General features: G+C 33.4%; 3 protein-coding genes, 1 long non-coding RNA gene and 1 pseudogene across 5 annotated transcripts; 3 read left to right on the top strand and 2 right to left on the bottom strand.

Moving 5' to 3' along the window:
• Positions 1–403: 403 nt before the first annotated feature.
• Positions 404–2,535, bottom strand: LOC147922958 (uncharacterized). Its single transcript, XR_015588708.1, has 3 exons — positions 2,395–2,535; positions 1,329–1,397; positions 404–1,225 (listed from the first exon to the last, which is right to left on the bottom strand). It is a non-coding gene; the product is annotated as an uncharacterized LOC147922958 (long non-coding RNA).
• On the top strand, positions 719–2,772 carry LOC104761345 (putative inactive receptor kinase At5g53320). Its single transcript, XM_010484420.3, has 2 exons — positions 719–1,916; positions 2,057–2,772. Exons 1-2 carry the CDS (start codon positions 719–721, stop codon positions 2,680–2,682), a joined length of 1,824 nt encoding a protein of 607 aa, XP_010482722.1. The 3' UTR covers positions 2,683–2,772.
• A 98-nt stretch (positions 2,773–2,870) lies between these two features.
• LOC104761344 (uncharacterized) lies at positions 2,871–4,945 on the bottom strand. Its single transcript, XM_087498880.1, has 4 exons — positions 4,284–4,945; positions 3,748–4,066; positions 3,207–3,265; positions 2,871–3,125 (listed from the first exon to the last, which is right to left on the bottom strand). The coding sequence occupies exons 1-4, from the start codon at positions 4,513–4,515 to the stop codon at positions 3,094–3,096; spliced, it is 642 nt and encodes a 213-aa protein (XP_087355006.1). The 5' UTR covers positions 4,516–4,945; the 3' UTR covers positions 2,871–3,093.
• A 110-nt stretch (positions 4,946–5,055) lies between these two features.
• LOC104761342 (ubiquitin-conjugating enzyme E2 10) lies at positions 5,056–6,634 on the top strand. Its single transcript, XM_010484417.3, has 5 exons — positions 5,056–5,144; positions 5,268–5,347; positions 5,633–5,760; positions 5,886–5,990; positions 6,251–6,634. Exons 2-5 carry the CDS (start codon positions 5,278–5,280, stop codon positions 6,392–6,394), a joined length of 447 nt encoding a protein of 148 aa, XP_010482719.1. The 5' UTR covers positions 5,056–5,144; positions 5,268–5,277; the 3' UTR covers positions 6,395–6,634.
• Positions 6,635–20,375: 13,741 nt separating this feature from the next.
• On the top strand, positions 20,376–21,899 carry LOC104761340 (ethylene-responsive transcription factor CRF3 pseudogene; annotated as a pseudogene). The gene has a single exon (XR_015588707.1). The product of XR_015588707.1 is annotated as an ethylene-responsive transcription factor CRF3 pseudogene (transcript).
• The last annotated feature ends 2,155 nt before the right edge of the window (positions 21,900–24,054 follow it).

Raw genomic sequence — 24,054 nt, 5'->3', positions numbered from 1 at the left:
ATCATTAAGCCCATAAAATCACTTTCTCTTGTCTCTTGAAACTTATGATGGAATCCATTCCATCCTAGACCACCAAAAACACAAGCTATGTATGTCGTTCTAACTTCTAAAATTTTAAACATACTCAACGATAATTTTTTTTTGACTTCGGATATGTCCTTTTCCTTTGATCTCATATTCAAAGATTCTTTTCTCGAGTTTGTGTATGGGGGGGGGGGGGGGGTGGATAAAGAGAGAGACTAGACAATTAGCATCAAAATCAATATCATTTTTAGCCATGATACTCTCTTTCTGTAATTTCAACTGTTAAAAAACACGACTTAGGTTACACCACCAAAATCAATTGTTCAAAGGTTGAAATTTAATGTGGAAAAACTCCAAACCAAAAAAAAAGTAACAAAAGTTCGAAAATTTTGAGTTTCTTTCACCGTGATTTTCTCAGCAAAAAAAAAAACAAAAACAGAGTTGTTAGGCATCAAGTCAACAACTCGCCGAACCTAACTTTAACCCAAAGCAACCCACTCTCGTCATATAATACTACACGGATTAAATAAAAATTACACCTATTGTTTATATCTTATCACACATCAAAAGTCAATAATTGTAAACTTATTATATAACTCTCTTCCTTCATCTTCATCCATTATTATAAGGTTGTGTCACTTTACCCTTGAACCAGTTCTTTTTGTTCTCCACCCAAAGAAAACAAACACTGAATATGAAGAACCAAGTTGTACTCAAATGGGTTTTAATACTCATCGGAGTAATCTTCAACTGCATAGAGGCAGAGACGATAAAAGAAGATAAACACGCTCTTCTACAGTTTGTGAACTACGTCAATCACTCTCATTCACTCAACTGGTCACCAAAACTCTCTATATGTACCGAATGGGCCGGTGTTACCTGCAGCTCCGATCGTTCCAGTGTCGTTGCACTTCATTTAGCAGCCACGGGTCTACGAGGGAATATCGAGTTAAGCACCATAGCCAGGTTAACCAATCTTCGGTTTCTTATTCTCAGTTCTAACAACATCTCTGGACCTTTTCCTCCAAGTTTACAAGCTTTGAAGAACTTGACCGAGCTTAAACTCGACTTCAACGAGTTTTCTGGTCCTTTGCCAGTAGGTTTCTCTTCTTGGGAGCATCTACAAGTTCTTGATCTCTCTAATAATCGGTTTGATGGTAGTATTCCCTCTTCGATTGAGAAGCTAACTCGATTACACTCTCTGAATCTTGCGAAGAACAAGTTTTCAGGTGAGGTTCCTAATCTCCATATTCCGGGTCTGAAGCTGCTCGAATTAGCTCACAACAATCTGACAGGAACCATACCTGAGTCATTGCAGAGATTTCCACTCTCAGCATTTGTCGGAAACAAAGTTTCCTCCAGAAATCTGGCGCCTGTTCATTCATCATTAAGGAAACACACGAAACATCACAACCATGCAGTTCTTGGCATAACATTAAGCGCATGCTTTGCGATACTAGCTCTACTTGCTATCTTATTGGTAATCATCCATAACAGAGAAGAGCAAAGAAGATCTACAAAAGAAAAACCTAGCAAGAGGAGGAAGGATTCAGATCCAAACGTGGGTGAAGGAGATAATAAGATTGTGTTTTTCGAAGGGAAGAATCTTGTCTTTGACTTAGAAGACTTGTTGAGAGCTTCTGCAGAAGTTTTAGGGAAGGGTCCATTCGGGACAACCTACAAGGTTGATCTTGAAGACTCAGCGACCATTATTGTGAAAAGGATCAAGGAAGTGAGTGTGCCTCAGCGGGAATTCGAGCAGCAAATTGAAAACATTGGCAACATCAAGCATGAGAATGTTGCCACTTTAAGAGGATATTTCTACTCTAAGGATGAGAAGCTTGTGGTTTATGATTACTACGAACATGGAAGTCTTTCCACATTACTACACGGTACGTTGATATTGTCACTATTTGAATTTACTAATGCATAGCTGGCTAAGTTAGTGTACTGTATGAGTATCCCTTAGCATATATATCTTACAAAACTAAGTTAGTCTATGTGTGCATCGATATGTGTTTTCACTATTCAGGTCAGAGAGGTCTTAGGGAACGGAAACCTCTAGAATGGGAAACTAGACTGAATATGGTGTATGGAACAGCAAGAGGAGTAGCTCATATCCACTCACAAAGCGGAGGCAAACTAGTCCACGGGAACATAAAATCCTCAAACATTTTCCTCAACGCAAAAGGATATGGCTGTATCTCTGGAGCAGGAATGGCCACACTGATGCATTCGCTACCCCGGCATACAGTTGGCTATCGTGCACCAGAGATAACGGACACAAGAAAGGGGACCCAACCGTCGGATGTGTATAGTTTCGGGATTTTGATATTCGAGGTACTAACAGGAAAATCAGAAGTAGCAAACCTGGTGAGGTGGGTGAACTCCGTGGTTAGAGAAGAATGGACCGGAGAGGTGTTTGATGAGGAGCTACTGAGGTGTACCCAAGTAGAGGAAGAGATGGTGGAGATGCTGCAGGTTGGTATGGTTTGCACAGCGAGATTACCAGAAAAGAGACCAAATATGATTGAGGTAGTGAGAATGGTGGAAGAAATAAGACCAGAAAAACTAGCCAGCGGATACAGATCAGAGGTTTCCACAGGCGCAACAACAACTCCAATTGGAAGTCTATCAGGATCGCCGTATATACTGTGAGAAAGACTATTCATCTTTCCTTTTATGTATTTGTTCAGAAAAGGATTTCATTTTTTCAGTTCAGTCAATGAAAAAAGGCATAAAGCTACCTAGCTTAACAAAAAAAAAAAAAAAGTTAGTGAATGATGTATATATTGATCAGTCGCTCTCAAAAAAGAACCAGAAAAGGAACTTAATTCACACATGAATTTAAATAAAAAACTTCTTCATATAAAAAAAGTACATAGTTCTTTCTAGTGAAGAACAAAAAACAAGACGAAACAAAATATAATAAACAACACATACCGCCCCTGATTTCAGCTTTTAGTAGCCAACAGAAAAGAATCCATTCACATTCGAAAGTCGAAACAGGTCTTACTAATGGTCCCTCCCAAGTTTATGAAAAACAGCGAGGAAAGTTGAGAGATATAGTCACTTCCACAAAAATTTGGTCTTGATACCCCCTGAAAAGGAGTAGTAGTGCTTGATGAGCACTAACTTAGATGGATTCAAAAACAAAATTTTCAGATATTAGTCATTCAAACCTTCAGATTCCTCAAAAGAAACTTCCTTTACTAATGAGGCAGAAGCATTGTACTCAAATCTGGAATGAACAAAAGAGGAAACTATTATCAGCATAAGACACAAACTACACATAAAATCAAGGCCTGAGTTTTACTATAAGAGAGATATACAACATGTTTCTACGGACTAGTATTGTTATATCCATTTTAAAAAGTTTATATCAAAACTAGAATCTGTCATCTAACAATATTTAAAATTACCCTTGGCTAACCTGTTCATAGTTTTCAGCTCTAACTAGAGGTATTAGTTGTAATCATGTATAATTTGAAGTACTAATTTCAGTACTTATCCCCTAAGAGTGTTCAATCTTTATTTTGTTCCATAAAAGTGGATCTTCTGGTAGCCAAGTCACATAAGAAACAAAGCTGTTTCCAATTTATCAGGAAATGAGATGAATATAAACAAAAGACTTATGTGCATTCTAAGAAGAGACAAATAAAAACAGGCTAAAATATTCATATGAAGAACAGAGGGACAACAACAAAAATGGGATCCAGTTACCTGTTAGAAAGAAGCACTTCAAGTTCATAGTCAGATGCACTTTTAGTCACATCTACCATAACCTGAACAAGTTCAGTCTTTCGAGTGCTGGCCATAAAAAGATCATATTCCGTGGGGATAATGATAGCAAAGAAGTTATCGCTCAATTTGCTCAAACACATCTTCTCTACTGCAGCCAGGGCTATTCTTCTGGTCATAGCTTCAGTCTCGGGATCAATTAGATAGATAGCAAAGTCAGTGAGGATAAAAATACGCCTCTTCATCTTCCCCGAGCCAGTGAACTTCAAAACTTTATCAGCAAATAGAATCGACGTATCACCTATAACAAATCATAAATCACCTTCTCAACACACAAAATTCACAAACCACATTTGCAACTTCAAGGTGAAAGCCAACCACTAGCAATCCAAACAACAATCACATAATAATCACAATACAATCGACTAGATCCGATTACAGGAGATAAGTACCAAGCTAGTACGCATTTCAAAATTTTCACCAGCTGAATTGATCAAAATCAAATCGAAAAGGCAAACCTTGTTTCTCCAGAATACGCATCAATCCAGGACGCGTAGAGACGTGGAGATAATCACCACGGTGCTCTCTAAAGCGAGACGCTTTCCTCCTTACTTTACCACCAGCGAAAGGCGTCTGATCTCCTCCTTCTACATCACCCGCACCATGATCTTCATCTCCGCCATCAAAATCAGGCGGCGGAGATTCGTCGCCATCGTACTTCGGCCGTCTTTGTACCTTAGACCGGTCCATCCCTCACTCACGGCGAAGATGACTCAGAACCGAAATCGGAATCGGTTCACTTCAGATTCTTCCTTGGAGAAATCTCCAAAGTGTGAGAGAGAGAGAGAGAGAGAGAGAGAGAGAGAGAGAGAGAGAGAGAGATAGACAACGTGTCTTCAAACGATTCGTTTAAATCAAAATATAAGATCTCAACCGTTAGATTATCTGACTTTTACCGCAACGACGCGTTTCGGTGCCACTTTGATTTCAAAATTTAAAGATAAGATCTCAGCCGTTAGATTTTTTGAACCCCACTTGATTTGTTTTGTCTTTGAATTTAAACACAAGATCTCAGCCGTTTAATATGACTTTATTTCAAACGACGGCGTTTCGCATGCCACTTGATGTTACAAATTTTTTATAAGAAAGGGCCGCGTCGTTTTAAAGCTGAGTCCCCAACTAGTCAAAAAGAAAGTATATATCGTGGACGTGAGCACAGAGAATAATAATTCTCTTCCTCCTCTAGCGTCCATCACCATCTCTTTTTTTTTTTTTTTTTGGCTTCTCTTTACCCCAAAGTCTTTGGTTCTTCTTCTCCCTAATACGAGAAGAAAAAGGCGAAAACCTCGCCAGTCCGATTACGCGAAAAATCTCATAAGGTTTTTTTTTTTTTTTCTATCTCCCTTAGCTCTTAGATCTATATCGTTTTATAATTCTCACGGATTTGTAGTAGCTTCTCTGATCCGTTTAGAATCTTTGTTTTCTGGAATTTTTTTTTTTAGGTTTTTGGATATGGCGTCGAAGCGGATCTTGAAGGAATTGAAGGATCTCCAAAAGGATCCACCTACTTCATGTAGCGCAGGTACCTGTTTTGTTTTTATCTGAGCTAGTGTTCATAGATCGGGTTTGTTTTCGTTGTTCTTATGCTTGGATTCGTCTGGATTTGTGTTGTGTTGTACCGATCTCTAGCTAAGTACTTGGTATTATCTCGTTTCATGTTAGATCTTATGATTCTGAGTCTCCAAACTTGTTTTCGTTGTGTGAATTTCTGGGATCTGTGTGTGTCATACGTGTGAAGATAAGCCTGATCTCTTCTATGTTTGTATAGGGATGATGTTGAGTTATTTGTTTTGTTTCTTGGTTACAGGTCCAGTTGCTGAAGACATGTTTCATTGGCAAGCAACGATAATGGGTCCTTCAGAGAGTCCTTACGCTGGAGGTGTTTTCCTTGTAACCATCCATTTCCCTCCGGATTACCCTTTCAAGCCTCCTAAGGTGATTCCAAATGTTTTGAGAATTGCTGCTATTAAAGTCTGGTTTTATGTGTTTTTTTTTTTGTTCTTTGTTGTGGTTGTGTCATTATCTCATTGTTTGTTTGTATGTTTTGATGAAATGTATAGGTGGCCTTTAGGACCAAGGTGTTCCATCCCAACATTAACAGCAACGGTAGCATTTGCCTCGACATCTTGAAGGAGCAGTGGAGTCCTGCTCTCACCATTTCCAAGGTTCGGTTTTGTCTTGCTTTCTGTAAACATTATAATCTATTCCCCTCGTATCAAAACTTGTTTTCACTGCTCTATTCCCATTTGAAGTGAATAACATTGTGCTGTCTTCATTAAGCTTTGACTCCTGTAGATGAAAAATGGTTGTTTTCAATTGTCTGCCTCTCTTTTGCTTTAGCTGTCTCTTAATTCATTAAGCTAAGACTCATTTGAGGGTGAAAAAGGTTGTGTCCATTTCTAACTACTTACTTTGCAATGAACAGGTGCTGTTATCGATCTGTTCTTTGTTAACTGATCCAAACCCGGATGATCCTTTGGTGCCCGAGATAGCTCATATGTACAAGACGGACAAGAACAAGTACGAGTCCACTGCACGGAGCTGGACTCAGAAGTATGCCATGGGCTAAAAAAAAAGGAAAATCCCGCCTACTAAATTATCTCTTTATGAAAAAATATGCCTTAATTTTCTATGTATGAATGATTCAATAGACATCTCTCTCCTGTGTCCTCCTTTTAACTTTCTGAAAACAGGACCAAATCAACTGGGTCCTGTTTTAAACAAAGCCAAAAAAAAAAACATCCCATCTTTGTGAAACTAGAATCTGAAAGTCTTCTGATGTTGTCTTATGGTGAAATTATGTTTCTCAGTTTCTGTTGTGTGATGAGTTGACCTACGATTTGTTCAATTTATTTGACTATCATAGGCTTCAAATTTGCAGTGGGTACATGACTTTGATCTTCTGATGAAATCATTGTTCAGTGTATATGTTCTCTTCTCGTTGGTGAAAATGTTTTTACAAATTCTCTAACTTGCTGCACTGCGGACTTGTTCACAGCTCTCTCTGCTTCACAATCAACGATTTTTGTTGTTTATATAGCCCCATTAACAGCGTTTGTTCGAATTCAAATGGTGATGCAACAACCATACTCACAATCCTTTTACTCATGTAAAGAGTTAACATCATTAACATTCTTTGAGTTCAACGAAAATAACATGTAATTGAACTGAAAGACCCTTGCTCTCACCCTCCAAACCGGAATCTCCGAATGATTGTCAATAATAAAAAGCCCTTTCTCAAAAATCAAGGCTCCAAGTGGGGTTGTCCTCTTCTAAAGTGCTGGTCCAGATCCTAATCTCCTCATCTATATGATCGTGGAGTTTGGTTTATGGTTCTGTGGTTGTCCTATAGTTCAACTTTGCTTCCTTGTATATGGGCTTTGATGGGCCTCACATCCATCATTCCTCCAAGCTAAAAGTATCATATTCTCTCCCCCACCACTTACTATAAGATGAAAGTTCCCATGAAAAGGACCGAAACATCGACTTATGTATCGAAGAGGAAATATCTATTTAGTTCTTATATGTAACAAAATACTAACAAACTACAGGGACAGTAGATTTGGTTTAGATATCTATCAACAGTAAGTAGGCTACGACACTCTAGATTAGTGTCAATTGAAAGCAATACAATAAAATAAGTGTTCCATGTTCCAGAGATGCTAAGTAATAATTGTAGATAAGTTTAATAATGCACGGTTAAAGAGACATTACAAAAATAATAATTCGTCAAAAACGTCGGCTGCATTAACTTCCCTATTCGGTTTCTTCTGTCCTAAAAAATGCTAAAACTAGTAAGCAGTAAAATAATCCAATTGGCTAAATTACCTCAATACCAATAGTTTGTTATACAGACAAATTTATACCCTCCTCTTTCGTTTAAAGATTTTCTTATTCAAAAGCCTTTGTAAACTTTTTCTGATTAATATATAGACGTATCCGACGATCAAATCTATTAAAGTTCTATTTTATTTTATTGTATATTATTTTGTAACATTGTTTTTATTAATTTAATATGGTTATGCATGCATAATTTTCTGAAAAAAAAAACAAATTTCTATAAACTTAAAACATATGTGAAAATTTCCAGAAATTTGTTATATCAAATCAGGTAATTTTAGAATCTTTCATAAATTTTTGAGAATTTCAACATGGTTCTGTTTGCCATCATTACGAACTCATGATGAAATGGTACTCACCATTAAAAAGGAAAAAAAAGTCCCATGTGAACAAAACATATATGTCAATTTATCAGATTTTCCATGACAAAAATATCGAAAAATAAATAACTTGCTTTTACACAATAAAAAACAAAAGGTTATGAAAAAGATATTTAAGCAACCTAAATTATCGAAATGTACCATTTTAGCAAAACTCCCCCCAAAGTTAACATTGTTCTTTTCGTTAAAAGATAAGCTTTTTTCAGCTTTGGCACAATGTCTTTGGAACCTTTGTAATTTGCTTGTTCTTTTTTGTTAGTGTAAGCTTTTTTAATTTGTAAGCTTTGTAAATATGCTTGTTCTTTTTCTTTTGTTAGTTTACGTTTATTTCTCTTGAAACATCAATACGTTTTATATATATGTTTCAGTTGGGCTTACCGAGGCTTCTCTCGAGGTCTATACGTAAACTGGTTTTATTGTTTCCACTACTTAAGCACTATCTCAAAACTTTGATTTTTATTATTTTCTTTGCAAGTCTCATTTTGACGTATGATGGACCACTCGCAGCCACATGGTAATAGCAGAACCACATAAGGTCTTTCTTCTCCTTGAGGTTTCATCACAGTTGCATTGAATAATTTTGTCTTTACTTAGTAATTCTTCATTTGCTAATTATACTTCACAGTAATAAAATAATATACTCACCATTCCGTTTTCAAAAGTTCTTACAATGTCACTCGAAGGAACCAAAAAAAAAAACATCTTGTACTGTTTAATTCCCACTAGTGATTAGTTTTGTGCGGAATAAAATGTTTAATAGCATTAATTATCAACCCACACCGTAAAATTTCTTTTTTGATACCAAAATACATAAAATAGTTTTAAAATCAGCTTTTAAGAAAAAGGCTAAAATTCGAGTTTCTTACACGACAATTTCGAAGATTTATCACTTGCAATAACTTACGTTTTGTAAAGAATCTAACCATACGTGTTTTTTTTTTTTTTTTTTTTTTTTTCTAGTATATGACAATCGAATTTTGTTAAGATTATTTAATTGTTGCGAACATGCAAAGCCTTTTTCTTTGAAAGTTGAAACCCACACAAAGTATATAAGAATGACAACTACACGTGTCAGTGATTAGACTAATGATAAATCTATGTCCAAACATTTCTTTATTTAAAGAACGAGAGGTCGTGCCCAGAAGAGCATGGTCCTGAAAACCAGGTTTTATTAAAATAACCATGTTAGAAATTAAGTCTGAAACATAACAGCCTGAGATTTAGATAGTACTTCTCACACTAATCTCCCTTTTTGTTTCTAGTGAAACACAGAATCGTAAGCTTGGTGGCCTCCACTAATTAATGTCATTAATGACGGTTAGTTAATGTTAATCAATGCATTAGTTAAGTTACTTGTTGAAGGTTAAATGTCGAAATAAGAGAACCGTTATGAAAGAAAAAAAAAACTTTTTAAAAATTATTACTCATATTTTTCTATTGGTTACGTTGGTGTCGTCTCATTTTTAATTACTCAACTTATGCTAACACCGGCAAAGAATCAGCACACGTACGAAAACATTTTGTAAAACATGTTATCGTGCAAAAGCTTGTTAGTTGTTAAAATGATAAGGTTTTAGACTGTTATTAATATATACTTTTGTATAATGAAAAAATTACATAAACTTGATTTTGATATGATAGTATTCTATATTGAAAATGATATCATGGAAATTTGTAACCGATAATAAATTAATAGTCTATAGATTATTAAATTGTTATATACCGTTATGTCGATATAAAAGCTATAAAAGTCAAAAACGTTTTAGCCAAATTTCGCGTTAAAGATTGTTAGAACAGTTTCCCGGAGAAATTATAGTCAAATTATCACTTTCAATATTATGTAGCTTAAGTTTATTATGTGGCTTGCATGTTTAAAGGCAAACAAAAGAAGATGATTTAACAATAATTCTCCTATTATTAGGGCTTTTTCAAAATCAGCGAATACAAATGATTTTATTCACCAATTCCATAGTGATCAAACAACTTTCCCACACAAATGAAAATCTTGCTGTTCTTGTTGTGCGGAAAAATATGACAATAAAACTATTAAAACCCCCAAAAAGAGAAAAAAAAAACAGCAACTTATTTATGCATTTACTTATGAGGTCTTACACAAAGTTTATGCCCAGAATCAGACGCTAGTGCAATAGTGCATTGCTAATTAGTTACTGATTCATGTAGATCTTTTAGTACCCAATTCCTTAGATATCATTAGGAAATTTGGAACTCAATGATATCATTATATTTCGGATTTGGCTCCTGGTATAAGTGAATGACCCAATGCTTTAGTTTAGATTATGATCCCACGGTCCTGCTATGTCAGAAAGATCAGACGTGGCAGAATCGAAACCGTCAGTGGAGAGATATGCGAAGTTGTCTCACGTGTAACTATTATGGAGTATGGAGTGACTCTGTCAAGTCAACAAAATACTGTAGTTACTACTAAGCTGTGACTGTGATACAGTACTGTTCTGTTTTACGGTTAGTTTCATGCTTGATGCCCTTTTAGACATTCCAAAGTATTATTCTCGATATTTTTCTAGTGGTATAAGAGACATCTAAAATAAATATGTTCAGTTTCCACTCAAAATAATTATCTTTTTGATCTAAATTCACATGGGTCGATCCCATCATATTATTATCTCCACTTGAAATTATTAAGGTTTTTCATTTTTTTTTCTCTTCAGAGATTTTATAATTTTTTATATCTTTGTTTACCTATTTAGTTAAAACTAAATAAATAAATTTAGTTGCATCTTACAAAAATAACATTATATTTTTGTTGGAAAGTTTAATTTTAATCTGCATAAAAAAAAACTCAAAACAACTGAAATATGAAAGAGAAGAAAAATAAATTATAACTAAATATTATACTCAATTCATGTAAAATTTTTAAAAATATTTTACACATTAAAATTAATAATCTTAAGATAATGAATTTTTTTTAAATCATGACCTAATTCTTGATGATTATTTTAAGTATATGTAATACTTCCATTTTTCATATCAAATGACGCCTATATATATTTGATATATATCAGAACTTTTATCGAATATATATATATATATATATATATATATATATATATATATATTTGGTAATGTTTATCGAATATATATTAGTTGTGTATATATATCATAGTTTTCATAGAGTCACCTGAAAAGAAGAATATATGATTGTATATCCACGAAGATAAATTAAGTTAATCAACTGATATAATGAAGCTTATACATACGATAATGATGCTTTATTACGGGAGCTGTGTAAGAAGTTACAGTAATAATTAGTAGTAAGTTAGAGAAAGGCATAAAAGTACATAAACATTATAAGGACCAACATCGCTTGCTTCTAAACCAAGACTGTCATTGAGAATGACTTGAGTGCTACTTTACTACAACCATCATCTTACTTCTTCTCCAAGAAAAATATTTACACACATTCTCTACTTATTAAACTTGGAAAACTCGACACTCTGACGTTTTTTAAATATGTTACAAGTAGTATATTTTTTACAGTTCTATATTTCTGAAAAAAAAAACTATAGTGAAAACAAGACTATACTTAATTACTTAATTTGATAAAATCACTCACTCAGCATTTTAATACCCTTTCAACCGGGCACCACCGGTGGTATATTTATTACACACATCTATGTGGTTATCACTCATCATGTAAAATAATGTCATAATTAAATGTGATAGAATACAAAATGTATTATCTGATGAAATATTATCGTATACTACTATAAGATATCTGGTTTGTTTCTTATATATATAAGGTATATTTTAATTCTCTATATGATTCGTGTCAAAAAAAAAAATTATATCAACCATTTAGGCTTTAGCGGATTATGGAACCCTCATTTTTGATCCGTCTAAATCGATAAACTTATCCTGAAGAAAAAATAATTATGGTATCGAAGAATATTTAATGTTTAATTAAGAAAAGATATATCATGAGTTTATAGATTATTTAAGATGCACATATATAAGTACGTACGAGTGTTTTCCTTGCTAAAAAGGAATGCTCTTGCGAAGAAAGGGTATGAATCGATTAAGAGTGAACTTGGATATCTGAAAGAAAAAAAATGATGTTTATATATGTATTTATAAAACAATATCTCACCTGAATTTAGATATCAGGTACCAAAAACATGCAGTATAATGGTAGTTTTATTACTTCTTAGTTTTCCCTCACGAACCAAATGTTAAATAGATTCGACTCATTGATCTTTTTAAAAAAAAAAATATGTTTGTCCTTTATCATCATCAGTTACGTTATTTCTATGTGAATACATATATTATTTGGATCAAGACCAAAACTTATAAAGCTTTATTATGTGAGCTAGTGTGTAATTTATTGGAGTTTACCTGATGATAAAAGTTGTAGAGGTAAACTGTTAATCACCTTTTCTTCGAATACCCCCTTATAATTAATGTATCGATGTATAAGTGATCGATTCCTACTAAATACTAGTAATACATATATTGTGAATGTTATTTTACCGATATTAATACAGTCATGAGAAATAACAAGGTGTGTCTTTCTCTAGTCTTTATATTTGCCCATCAAAGTTCGTGCTTATGCTTTTGATTACGGTCTACACAAATACCAACGTACATGCACTTATTTTACATAATTATACTTACATAATTAATGGTGATAAAGCTTCTGTGTTTTGAAACGTGGCCCTTCTTTCTAGAATGGATCTTTGTCCTTAGTTTTATTTTTGTTTACTTATAAATATCTCCGTTACATAATTGTATATTTGAATTCCTAGTTGCCTCTTTCGTTATTTGAAAGCACGGTTTTAAATTTATACAACCACATACACGTATATGGATACTATTATTTATGATTAGCTATAACAGTTAGAAAACTTAGCATATTACATTAGTATTTACAAGTACATTTGTCACTCGAAGCGGGTCGCTTACATATGAAAAAAGAGCCCACACGAAACAGTCAAACAGCTAAATTATGTGATCAATCATCCAAATATTTTACAACAAGCTAATTTAATGTCACTAAAGTTCTTATTTTCTTCTTTATTTGTAAAGTCATTAATTTATTTTTATGGAAGGTTTTTTTTTGTTTCTGTGTTTTCTTGTATAATCGAAGGGTAATAAGAACTGCATGTATATAAGTATTTCCGTCTACATGTTTCAATTTAAATATCATTTAATAATTTTTTTGGTTTTCTAATTAAGCATAGTTTTTAATTTCATTCTAACATTTTTAATCACAAATACGTAACTATGCTTTGTTTTTGTAAAAACATAGTAAAAATGATACTTTGTTGTTAATTAATGTGAATATTTGTCAAGGAATTATTACAGCACAATACACTTTAGATCTTAATATTCAAGGAATTGGTAAACAATAAAAAAGAAAAATATATAGAGTAAAGATGGGTGAGTACTGAAATTTTCTGATGACATCTTGCAGTGTAGAACCACAGTTTACGATTTCATCAGATGACACAAGGCAGATAGATCGTGCTAAACACGATTTCAAACAAAAATGATTTAGCCTCTGTGATCCACTAAGGTTTTATCAATTAAAAACAGGATATTCTTTAGATTGATCCTTGCGGTCTCGACATGTGGTATATGCAATCTCATTTAATGATACGTCTAACGTCTTTAATTGGTTTTGCTCAACTAGTCAAAAATAGTAAAACTTAAATCCATGCAGTGTCATTTCAATTGCCTTTTTTAAAGAGTTTTATGAAGGAAACAATGAGAAAATGCAATGAGACTTAACTATAGCAGTGTTTTCGATAAAGTTTGTTTTAGCAGGAAAAATGAAAGGAAAATAATAGTTGGAAGATATATTCTCCAGTTTCCAATGAGAATGACACCATAAAATTCGGTTAGAACCATTGTGATGCGGAGACGAGTATCGTGAGAATGGAACGTCTCGAATCAACTAATGGACATGCATGTGAACTGTGAAGGAACATCCATTCTAGAAATTATTTATCCATCTGCCTTACTTATCGATATGTTCACAGTTTTTTTAACTTTCCATTCTCCCAATGGACCCATTGCTTCCACGGTGAACCAAGAGATCATCTCCAACGAGTCATTTTCGAATAAAATTGCTGGCAACATATCGTCATTTATAGATATATGTCGATTTCCATTCACTTGTTCTTGATCAATCATCCGCCAAAAATTCTTAAAACTATCGAATTTAAATGTCAATGTTTTTGTAATAGTATATACGAACCATCATGCATATGTAGTAAACTTAATGTCAACCATACGTTATATTGTGAAATGTCCATTATTTAGTCACTAATTAAAAATGTCCCTCAATATTTTTAGCACCCAATCTGTTTTTTTGTCAAAAAGATTAACAAATAAATATAATATAATATTAAAATTATTGGATTTTGAGCTGGCCTTGATAATCACTATAACACCGTGTTAAATATTCTGATCAAAATATTTTTTTAACGTTATGGTAAATAATGGAACTACTTGGCCTAGCGATGCAGTGTAATAAGTTTTAATAATTCAGATACGACGCAAGTCGCGGTTAAAAATTATTGATCACTTTATTTATTCGAAAAATATTTAATCGCTTACAAACCTCATTTTCTAATCACCGTTTTTGAGACAAAACAACTTTGGTGCTGAAATCAATAACCCTTACGTTTAAGGATCTTGATTATGAAATGGTCTCCAAAATTTTAAAAGAAAACGTCTTATCTGTGATAGTACTATTATTAACACTTCCAGGCTTATATAATTTGAATAAGTCATACACTAAACTAATTTGCGGTGACTTTTACATTTTTCTTCGGATGTGTCGTACTACTTGGACGATATTTTCAACCCAATAATAGAAGCATCTGAAAATAATCTGATCGAATGATTTTTCAGGTTTTTCATTCTTTTATTTCTTTATTATACTATTCGCTAATTATTGAGAAAAAAAAACTATATGTTTATTACGTATACATGCATGTACGTATAGTATATCTATACGTATGTAAAATAAATGTTTACAATGCATATAATCCGGAAGAATCTTTGAGGATCTTGGACTTGATGAGCAATGAATTATATTCTCTAGTCTTGACTAATTTTACCGAACACCAAGTGGATGTTTACATTAATTATGACTGGACTTTTAATTTCCTTTGCATTATTCTTGAAATCAATTCTTTCATCGGTTTTTTTGTTCTTTCTATAATACCGTGTAAGAAACAATCTCTCCCTAAAAAGAAGGTAGGATCCATTATTAGCATACGGAAGAGATTAATGGACAGGTGAGAGATTTAATGAATTTTTCGAATGCAACGTTATTACCAATTACTAGTATACTAGTATAACTTATTAATCATATGGTTGGAAAACGTGATTACACATGAAACAAATTAATCTTAAGTATACGTATAACTTTGTGTTTATCGATGAAGGCCAAGCAAGATTCAGTTTGTCTAAGTTTCCTTGTATTTACTTAATTGTCGTTTTAATCGACACACATAAATATGTTTATAATCATTTAAATTATAAATGTAAATTGGGATTATTGGGTCACTTGGCTCAATGGAGGAGAACACTGCACTAAACCTTGGGGTTTGTCTTTGCCAATCCAAAGGATTCTTCATGTCTCTCTCTTCCTCACATTGGATCTTCAACATTTTTTCTTCTCCTCACGCGTACCCACGCGCCTTTTTAAAATTTTAATTTTTATAAAATTTTCTTTTTCCATTTAGTTAACCTAGAAAATATGAAATTTCCACCTGAATATTATGGAGGATTTATATATGAAATAAATGTGACAAGTAGGCGAATTCGAACCAACAAGTGGCACTGTGCTTCGATCTAAGTATTCTACTGACTTGGACAAGTAGTTGACAAATAAGTTCGATTCCTTTACAGATTTACGCAAAATCGTTCGTCAAAAGTTAATACTCCGATTAAGACACAAAATAACATGCACTTCGATTTATTTGTTTGATATATTGGTATTTTTCGTCATATAGATTTTGAAATGAAGCTCGTCAATTTTTTTAATCTCTCATTACGACAATTTTTTTTAATCGATGCCATTACAACTTGTTAGAGCGAGTCAATCAATAACTATGGAAGAGCAATCAGTTAGGGTTTACGAGTTGGTTTGAGAGCTTCCTATCTATGATCTATCTATGAGGAATTGAGGATCCAACAAACCACATATGTTGGAGGTTGGATGGCGAGGCCAAGCGCGGTTGATTCTCTTTATCTGCTTGCTATGTTTCCAAGTGTGATGTCAATTTGTCTTAGCATAGAATCAGCAATCAATTCATTTTCTTGTTGATACATTTAAAAACTTTAAGACCGATCGTCATAGAAAATGTTGTTTTCATTTACTTGAAAAATTTGAAGCAAAACATGCAATTATTGGTTAACGAATGTCAATACCGAAAAATAAATAAAGAACTAATGTGATCCCTTATATTTGAAGATTTTCACATCGAAAGCGATGTATCAAAGTGTCACACTCAACACCGATGAAGATAAAAACAAATTCACAAAAAAAAACACAAAAAAACATAACATATTTTAATAAATAAATTTGATTTACTTTGTTTATCTACAATTCAAATTTTACAAATATACAGTCGGAAGTTTTAGTTTAACTAAATATTTACAATAAACACACACAAAAAAAAAACTTTAAAAAGATTGCAAAAAGAACAGTATTTTTTTCGTTGTTACACGGAATAGTGTTAAAAAAAACTGATATAACACATAATATTATAATTTTTATAAAATTCGATAATCTGAATTTTATGGCTTAAATTGTAAAAAAAAAAAAAACTATATACAATTATAAAATTAAGACGGGAAATTTGGAAGAAACAAAAAAAAAAAAAAAAAAAAAAACAGAAGGGGACGTGTGAGTGATGCGTTACAACCAACTATGACTATGTACAGCAGTAAATCTATGAAGTGGTCAAAGCTATCTTACTCTTTAGATTTTTTTGGGTCCACGTGCATGCTTTAATATTGCCTACTTTTTTCATTCTTGTACATTTTTTTCTTTCTTTTCTTCTTCTTTATGCTGTGTCCTACTTCTACAATTTATGAGTATGTTCTTATATAGTCAGAATATGCTACATACAAAGTTCCGATGATAACAAATTTATTCTATAGTTGCACAAAATATATTCTGTAGAGTAAAATGTAAAATGAGAAAGAGGAAAAAGGAGTACTGATCGATCTCCTTTTTATTGGAATATTTACTTTCAAGAAAAGGGACTACTATCATGAGAGATCGAAATTATAATTTTTTTTTACGGTTTTACCATTAAAAAGAAATCTTGTTTATTTTTTTTAACTAGGAAAATAATCTGAAAATACTGTGGAATTAGTGTTATAGATTTAGGATTGGATGTACCAGAAAAGATATTAATTGTAATTTTATAGTCTATAATTCTCTCCAGGTTTTTTTTCTCAAATTTGAATTTTGGTTATGGCACAGTAGACTGACAATATCAACATATACTATTATATTTATAATTGATTCGTAGCTGCAAATTAGTCCACACAACCATAATGGATAGGGATTTTTACACAAAATGCCATTTATGAGTCAAATATTTTGTTTTTGTTATTTGTTTCAATAATTTTCAGTTTTGCCATTTTTTCCATTTTTAAATATAAAATATTTCAAATTTTTTTTTATAAAACACCTACTTTATAACAAAAACTATACCTAAAAAAACTGGAACCTAATAAACCCAAACATCATATTTAAATTTGTGTTCTTAAATATAAAAAGTGACATTTTGAAAAGTTTTTTGGACAAATGGCAAAACCTGTAAATACCCTCGAATGAGTCCCTATATAATAATTAACTCTAATGGATACCAAATCTGAAAAAAATTAACTAGGATAGATATACATATATATAGTCAAGCTATTATATATATGTTGATCCAGTAATGGAACCTGCAATGCAATGATAGTGAGAGATAATTTTTTTTTTTCAAAACTTATCAGTGGTAACAAATATGCAAGTACTTGACAAATAACATATGGTCAGATCTTCAAAAGTGTAGATAATTTTTCTATGTTATGAAAATTCATGAATTTTTTTATAGAAAATATTAGTAACGGTAAAAAAGTTTGAAAAATATTATTTATGCGATGGGATTAGATGTTATTTCGTTATATTACTATGGTTTGACCGTCGGTTCAAATCAATTACTTTGTTTAGTATTTAGGTCTTAGAATTGACTTTCCCTCAATACATGTATGGTTTATATCGTACCCGATGCACAATCATATAGCATTTTAACTATTTATTAATGAAACTAAACAAAGCAAATTAATTATGAATAAAATTACACTTGGGTTCTTAATTGAAAATGCTATTAGAGATTTGTGAATATGTAATTTCATTTGGTTTCTATTTTTTTCTATTTTTTTTTTAAACTACCATAAGTTGTTTGTTCGACAAATTGTCTACACAATGCTTCATATAGTTTGAAGATTGGTTTTATGTTTTAAATCATGCATCTATGTTTAGATAGACCAGTTTTTGTTTTTGGCTAATGTAACTATGTCTTTTGACTGTTTAATTTCTGTACATGCATTGAATTTGCATTTGGTTTTAAGTTCTATGCATGTAACTTCCCCAACTCTTATAACACATTTTGTCTACTACTACTAAATACTAATATACATGGTTTAGTTTTAATGTGAGTTGTTCAAAAAAAAAAAAATTTTAACGTGTAAAAAATAGAATCAAAATTGATCAACAAAAAAAAAGTCTTCCTCAACTTCGTGAAATGAATGTCCCTATTTAATGTGTTACTAATTAAATGCTAATGACTTAAACTGAAAGATAATTATTAGTTTTGAATATACTATTTTTTTTTAATTTAAATCACATCAGAAGTATAACATGATATTCTTGAAGAAACCAAAATAACAATATTTGTTCAAATATTTAATTATTATAAATCTAATCATGTGTTGCTGTTAAAGAAAAATAATTAATCATGCGTTTGCAAAATTATCTTGTGAATGTCCGGTAAAAAAATCATTTGTGATACTATTATAAACGAGTTATTTATATTCAATACTATACAATAAATCTGTTTAACAACTTATGATGAAACAAAAAAAAAACAAATCAAATCTCATTGCATCTACAGAAAAAGAAAGAAGAGAAGATCTTATTTTCTAGTCCAAAATATTGGGAACCAATTATGTACAGCTTTGAAATAATCATAGAAGTTTAATTTTTTTTTTTTGTGTTTTTTCAAAGAAAAAAAAAGAAATTAAAAGCGTGTGAAAAACACGGATAGCAAGTAGTGGTGGAAGAGCGAGTGAGGGAACAAAGAGTACAGAAAAAAGCCTAGAGACGTACCACACCACACTCTCTCTCTCTTTCTTATTTATAAATTTGGTGGCAAATCCTAGGTTGCTCGCCACGTTACTTCTAGCTGTAAAATGGTAAGTTATAGTACTAACATTTTTAACTTACCTTATATATCTTCTTCAAAGATATTTTTCTCCTCACCTAATTTATACATAAACTTCCCAAAACAATAAACAAAAATTATATATCCTTCCCTAAATTAATACTATATCATTTCCACGTTTGGAAACATAAATATACGAATGTAACAACAACACACTGAATTCAACTTCGCATTTATTTTACAACTGTCAAAAAAACAAAAAAAAAACACATTAAGATTAAAAAAAAACATTAGTACGTGACAAGTTTGAAAAGTTAAAAAAAAAGATAGTTGTAAATAAGACGAAAGTACCCTCAACAATCATCATTAATTACTTAATGTCGGTCAAAGCCTGGTGGAGTGATATATAAATAATTAAAATATACTAGCAAACTAATAATAATGTTTTTGTTGAGAAGTAGTAGTAATAGTAATTAAAATAAATTACTGAAAAAAAAAAAAACCGGGACCGGGTATCTTGGGGGTCACGTGACATGAATCGCGAAGTTCGAGACTGAAAGCCACGCGCTGACTCAGCATATACAAGAAGGAGCCAAATATCTCGTATTGCCACGTGTCATCATGCGACTTGCTCTCATGAATGCGGCGTCCCGTATTTTAAAAAAATAAAATCTTCTCTATACCGAAACTACCCTTCAACTTTGTTGTTAATTACGGGAGGAGCGAAAAAAAAAATGAACAGGTTCGACAAAGAAAGGAAAGAAATAAAAAAATAATTATTATTATTTTCCATATTTATTAGTAGAAAGAAAGAAGAAAAATTGAATAAAAAAATTAAGGGCTAAAAAACCCCGAAGAGATCCTATAAATGAGGATTGTAAGAGTGAACTTGAGAAGGTCCTCTCCAACTTACAAATCGCTTTACAAACAAAATCACTGTTTCAATTACAACTCTCTCTCTCTCTCTCTCTCTCACCCAACCTAAACGATATAACAACAAAATCTTTTTTTTTCTTGTTATATAAAAAAAAATCTTTCATATTTTTTTTTTGCTTCCCTTGATTCTCTCGAAATCTCTCTCAACAAACCCAGAAAGCTTTCCTTGATTCCCAAGTTTTATCTTCCTTTTTATTCTCTTCTTTTCATTTTGATGCGAATATAGAGAAACAAACAAGAAAAAAGAAAATGGAAGAGTTTATTGATTTCAGACCATTGAAGTACACAGAGCACAAAACATCAGTGACTAAATACACCAAAAAGTCACCGGCTAAACTCTCCTCCTCCGCCTCCTCCTCCTCCTCAGCCGTTGATCATCATCATCATCATCAGTCATTGAGAAAGGTTAGTATCTGTTTCACCGATCCTGACGCTACGGATTCATCAAGCGACGAAGACGAACAAGATTTCTTGTTTCCTCGCCGTAGAGTTAAAAGATTCGTTAACGAGATCACCGTCGAGCCTGCCTGTAACAACACCACCACCGGAGGGGTTTCTTTGAAGGATAAGAAACGACTCTCTTCCTCCGCAGATGAATCTCAGTCTCCGGCTAAACGTCATCTGGTCGCCGGCCAAACGAAGAAGTATCGTGGCGTTAGACAACGGCCGTGGGGAAAATGGGCGGCGGAGATTCGAGATCCAGAGCAACGTCGGAGGATTTGGCTTGGTACTTTTGAAACGGCCGAGGAAGCCGCCGTGGTTTACGATAACGCTGCTATTAGACTCCGTGGACCGGACGCTTTAACTAATTTCTCTATACCGCCTCAAGAAAAAGAAGAAGAAGAAGAAGAACCGGAACCGGTTATTGATACTAAACCGGAAATCAATATTACTACGACGACAACAACAACTACATCGTGTTCTGAATCAACTGAAGACTTCCAACATCTCTCATCTCCTACTTCTGTTCTCAATCTCCAGTCCGAAGAGATTCAACAAATACAACAACCGTTCAAATCAGCTAAACCGGAACCGGGTATTTCAGATGCACCGTGGTGGCATACCGGGTTTGGTACCTGTTCAGGTGAAACAGACGATTCGTTTCCTTTGGATACTCCGTTCCTAGACAACTATTTCAACGAGTCACCGCCGGAGATGTCTATATTTGATCAAACGATGGGTGGCATGGGTCAAGTGTTTTCTGAAAATGATGATATCTTTGGTGATATGTTCTTGGATGGTCAAAGTATCAACATTGGAGATGAGTTGATGACAAGTTCTAGTATCAAAGATATTGGTTCTATGTTTAGTGATTTTGATGATTCGTTGATATCAGATCTATTAGTTGCTTAATGATGATGATTATTATTATGTTGATGATGATGATGAAAGAAATAATATGTAGGTTTGGGTTTACAAATGAGTGGTTAGAGTTTAGATTGTATAATTAAACGAAATTATATGTCGGTTTGTGTTTAAAGAAGAGTGGTTAGGGTTTACATTTTATAATCAAACGAAATTATATATCGGTTTGGGTTCACAAAAAAATGGTTAGGGTTTAGATTTTATAGTTAAATAAAATTGTATTTCAATTTGTGTTTATAAAAAAATGACTTCGGTTTAGATGTTATAATTAAAAACTACAATATATTGTTTAGAATTAATAATTTTAAAATTAATTGATATACAAAATTTGTTTCCATAATTGAGAGAGGGTGAATAAGAGATGTTCATCCCTAGGGGTGAACCCAAAAATTGTACTTAAATATATATGCTTGATCAATCTACATTGTAAACGAGATTATTTATAGATAACCTCAAACCCGAACTCAATAATCATAAAATCTTTGTTATATGAGACTGTTTTTTTTTTGACAAATATATGTTTCATTCCATTAACACAGAACATACAACACAAAGGTCATTGTTTAAAATACAGCAAATAGAAGCAGCCAGTACAACAAAGACATAAAGGTAGATAAGGGTCATCGAGATTTTGATCTTGAAAGCTATGAACCAATTCCTTGCAAGGGAGTTGGAGCGTGTGAGGTCAAGGAATAACAATGCTTCTTCCATTGAAACATCGATGGATGAAGAGGTGGCCACTGTCTTGGAAAGAAGACCAAGCGGCGTTGAGAAAGCAAACACTGAGACCATCATCGGAGAGAGGATGTCTACCCGAAGGAGGGCTTTGCCAAAGGTTTGTTGAGGGTTAAATGTGCTCTGACTAGGGATAGTTATAGAGTTTGTAGCGGTTTTGGGTTCATAAGAGGAACGCTTGAAAGTGTTGTGGTAACCACTACATTGAGTTGGGATCATAATGCCACTAAATTTCAGGTTCTTAGACAGAAACTTCAAAAAGTTGATGAGAAATGGTTTCACGACCTCAAGAGGAAGGTAAGGTAATGGAGGGAGTTTGAAGACACATCGGTAACCACAGTTTCGGGACTGGATCATAATGTCGATTGCATTCAAGCTGCTAGCTCCAAAGGCAGAATCCCTAAGTGGTACTAACAACATGTTTTCTAAAGAAATCTCTAACCAAACTAGCAACAATGGTAGTTTATTATCCAAATGCAGTCTTCGAACAAAAGGTTCCATAAATCTACACAAAGATTGACTAGGGTGGGAGAGATTTGGGTTTCTATCAAACCTGGATAAAGGCGAAGAAAGTTCTCGTGGACCACCTTGTGTTAATGGGCTCAAAAGCCTTACTGGGCCGAGATTTGGGAAATCCGACAATGGAAACCCTAGTTTTCCAATCGGAGGCAGGGCTTTGTTCAAGCGGCGGCCATATTGAAACGAGGTCGGAATCAGGGGATCGAGCATCTCCGACGCGGGGAAGGATGCTGGGTGAGGATTCATAGCAGGGCCGGAGGCATCAGAAGAGAACACATGGGTCTCAGGGTCTCCGGTACTCGAGGATGAAACCAAGGTGAGATGGCTGTCGTGTGCCGTCAACAACTCCACCAAGCAAGGCTCGAAAGATGGACCAAACAGATCTATTCCTGCCATCGCCCATACCTGGTATGAAATCACTTCTTGGTGAATCGAGAACCTAGATCTGAAGGTTTCTGGTTCTTATGATACCTTCTCCGGGAAAGGGGTGGGTAGCGTATAAGAGTTGCGAAGCTCCGACCGACAGCTACCCTCCTTTGATTTAGAATCGGGTACTTGTTGCATGTGGTTGGTGGGGGTTTGAGAAGGGTTCAAAAGGATCAGAAACTTAGTTATAATTAAAAAGAAGAAAAAAAAAAGTGTAAACGAAACAGGAAGAAGGAGCCAGGTTATGTCCCGACGCCGACGAAGTTTTCCTTCGCCGACGTCGGAGAAGAGCATTTAAAGGGGTTTCTCGATTCTTGTGTCTGGGAGAAAATTGATGCTAGTTCATTCCTTTTATGTTATATGAGAATTTATTTCATCTTTTTGGGTCAAAAGAATACATTTCATTTAAAACTTTTAAGATACTGACATACTGTATAGTTGACGACTATTTTGTATTCTATTTATAGATCACATTTATGTTGCAATAGAAAGAAAAAAAATGTTACATATGCCGTAGGCTCATCGACTAGGCTAACAGCATTTCTAAAATTAGTTGCAACCAACGTACCATTATATCTTACTGTGTAAAAAGA

This window comes from Camelina sativa, chromosome 18, assembly GCF_030686135.1.
Source record: "Camelina sativa cultivar CO46 ecotype springtype chromosome 18, ASM3068613v1".
Lineage (NCBI taxonomy): Eukaryota > Viridiplantae > Streptophyta > Magnoliopsida > Brassicales > Brassicaceae > Camelina > Camelina sativa.
The sequence above is the reverse complement of the archived record's forward strand: the minus strand, read 5'-3'. Positions and strand labels throughout refer to the sequence as shown.

Excerpts from the sequence above, each read along its gene's own strand:
- LOC104761345 (XM_010484420.3), top strand. The coding sequence starts at position 719 with ATGAAGAACCAAGTTGTACTCAAATGGGTTTTAATACTCATCGGAGTA. Across the intron at positions 1,917-2,056 it reads TCTTTCCACATTACTACACG|GTCAGAGAGGTCTTAGGGAA; the intron begins GTACGTTGATAT and ends TTCACTATTCAG.
- LOC104761344 (XM_087498880.1), bottom strand. The coding sequence starts at position 4,515 with ATGGACCGGTCTAAGGTACAAAGACGGCCGAAGTACGATGGCGACGAA. Across the intron at positions 4,067-4,283 it reads GCGTATTCTGGAGAAACAAG|GTGATACGTCGATTCTATTT; the intron begins GTTTGCCTTTTC and ends GATTTGTTATAG. Across the intron at positions 3,126-3,206 it reads TTCTTTTGAGGAATCTGAAG|GGGGTATCAAGACCAAATTT; the intron begins GTTTGAATGACT and ends ACTCCTTTTCAG.
- LOC104761342 (XM_010484417.3), top strand. The coding sequence starts at position 5,278 with ATGGCGTCGAAGCGGATCTTGAAGGAATTGAAGGATCTCCAAAAGGAT. Across the intron at positions 5,348-5,632 it reads ACCTACTTCATGTAGCGCAG|GTCCAGTTGCTGAAGACATG; the intron begins GTACCTGTTTTG and ends TCTTGGTTACAG. Across the intron at positions 5,761-5,885 it reads ACCCTTTCAAGCCTCCTAAG|GTGGCCTTTAGGACCAAGGT; the intron begins GTGATTCCAAAT and ends TGAAATGTATAG.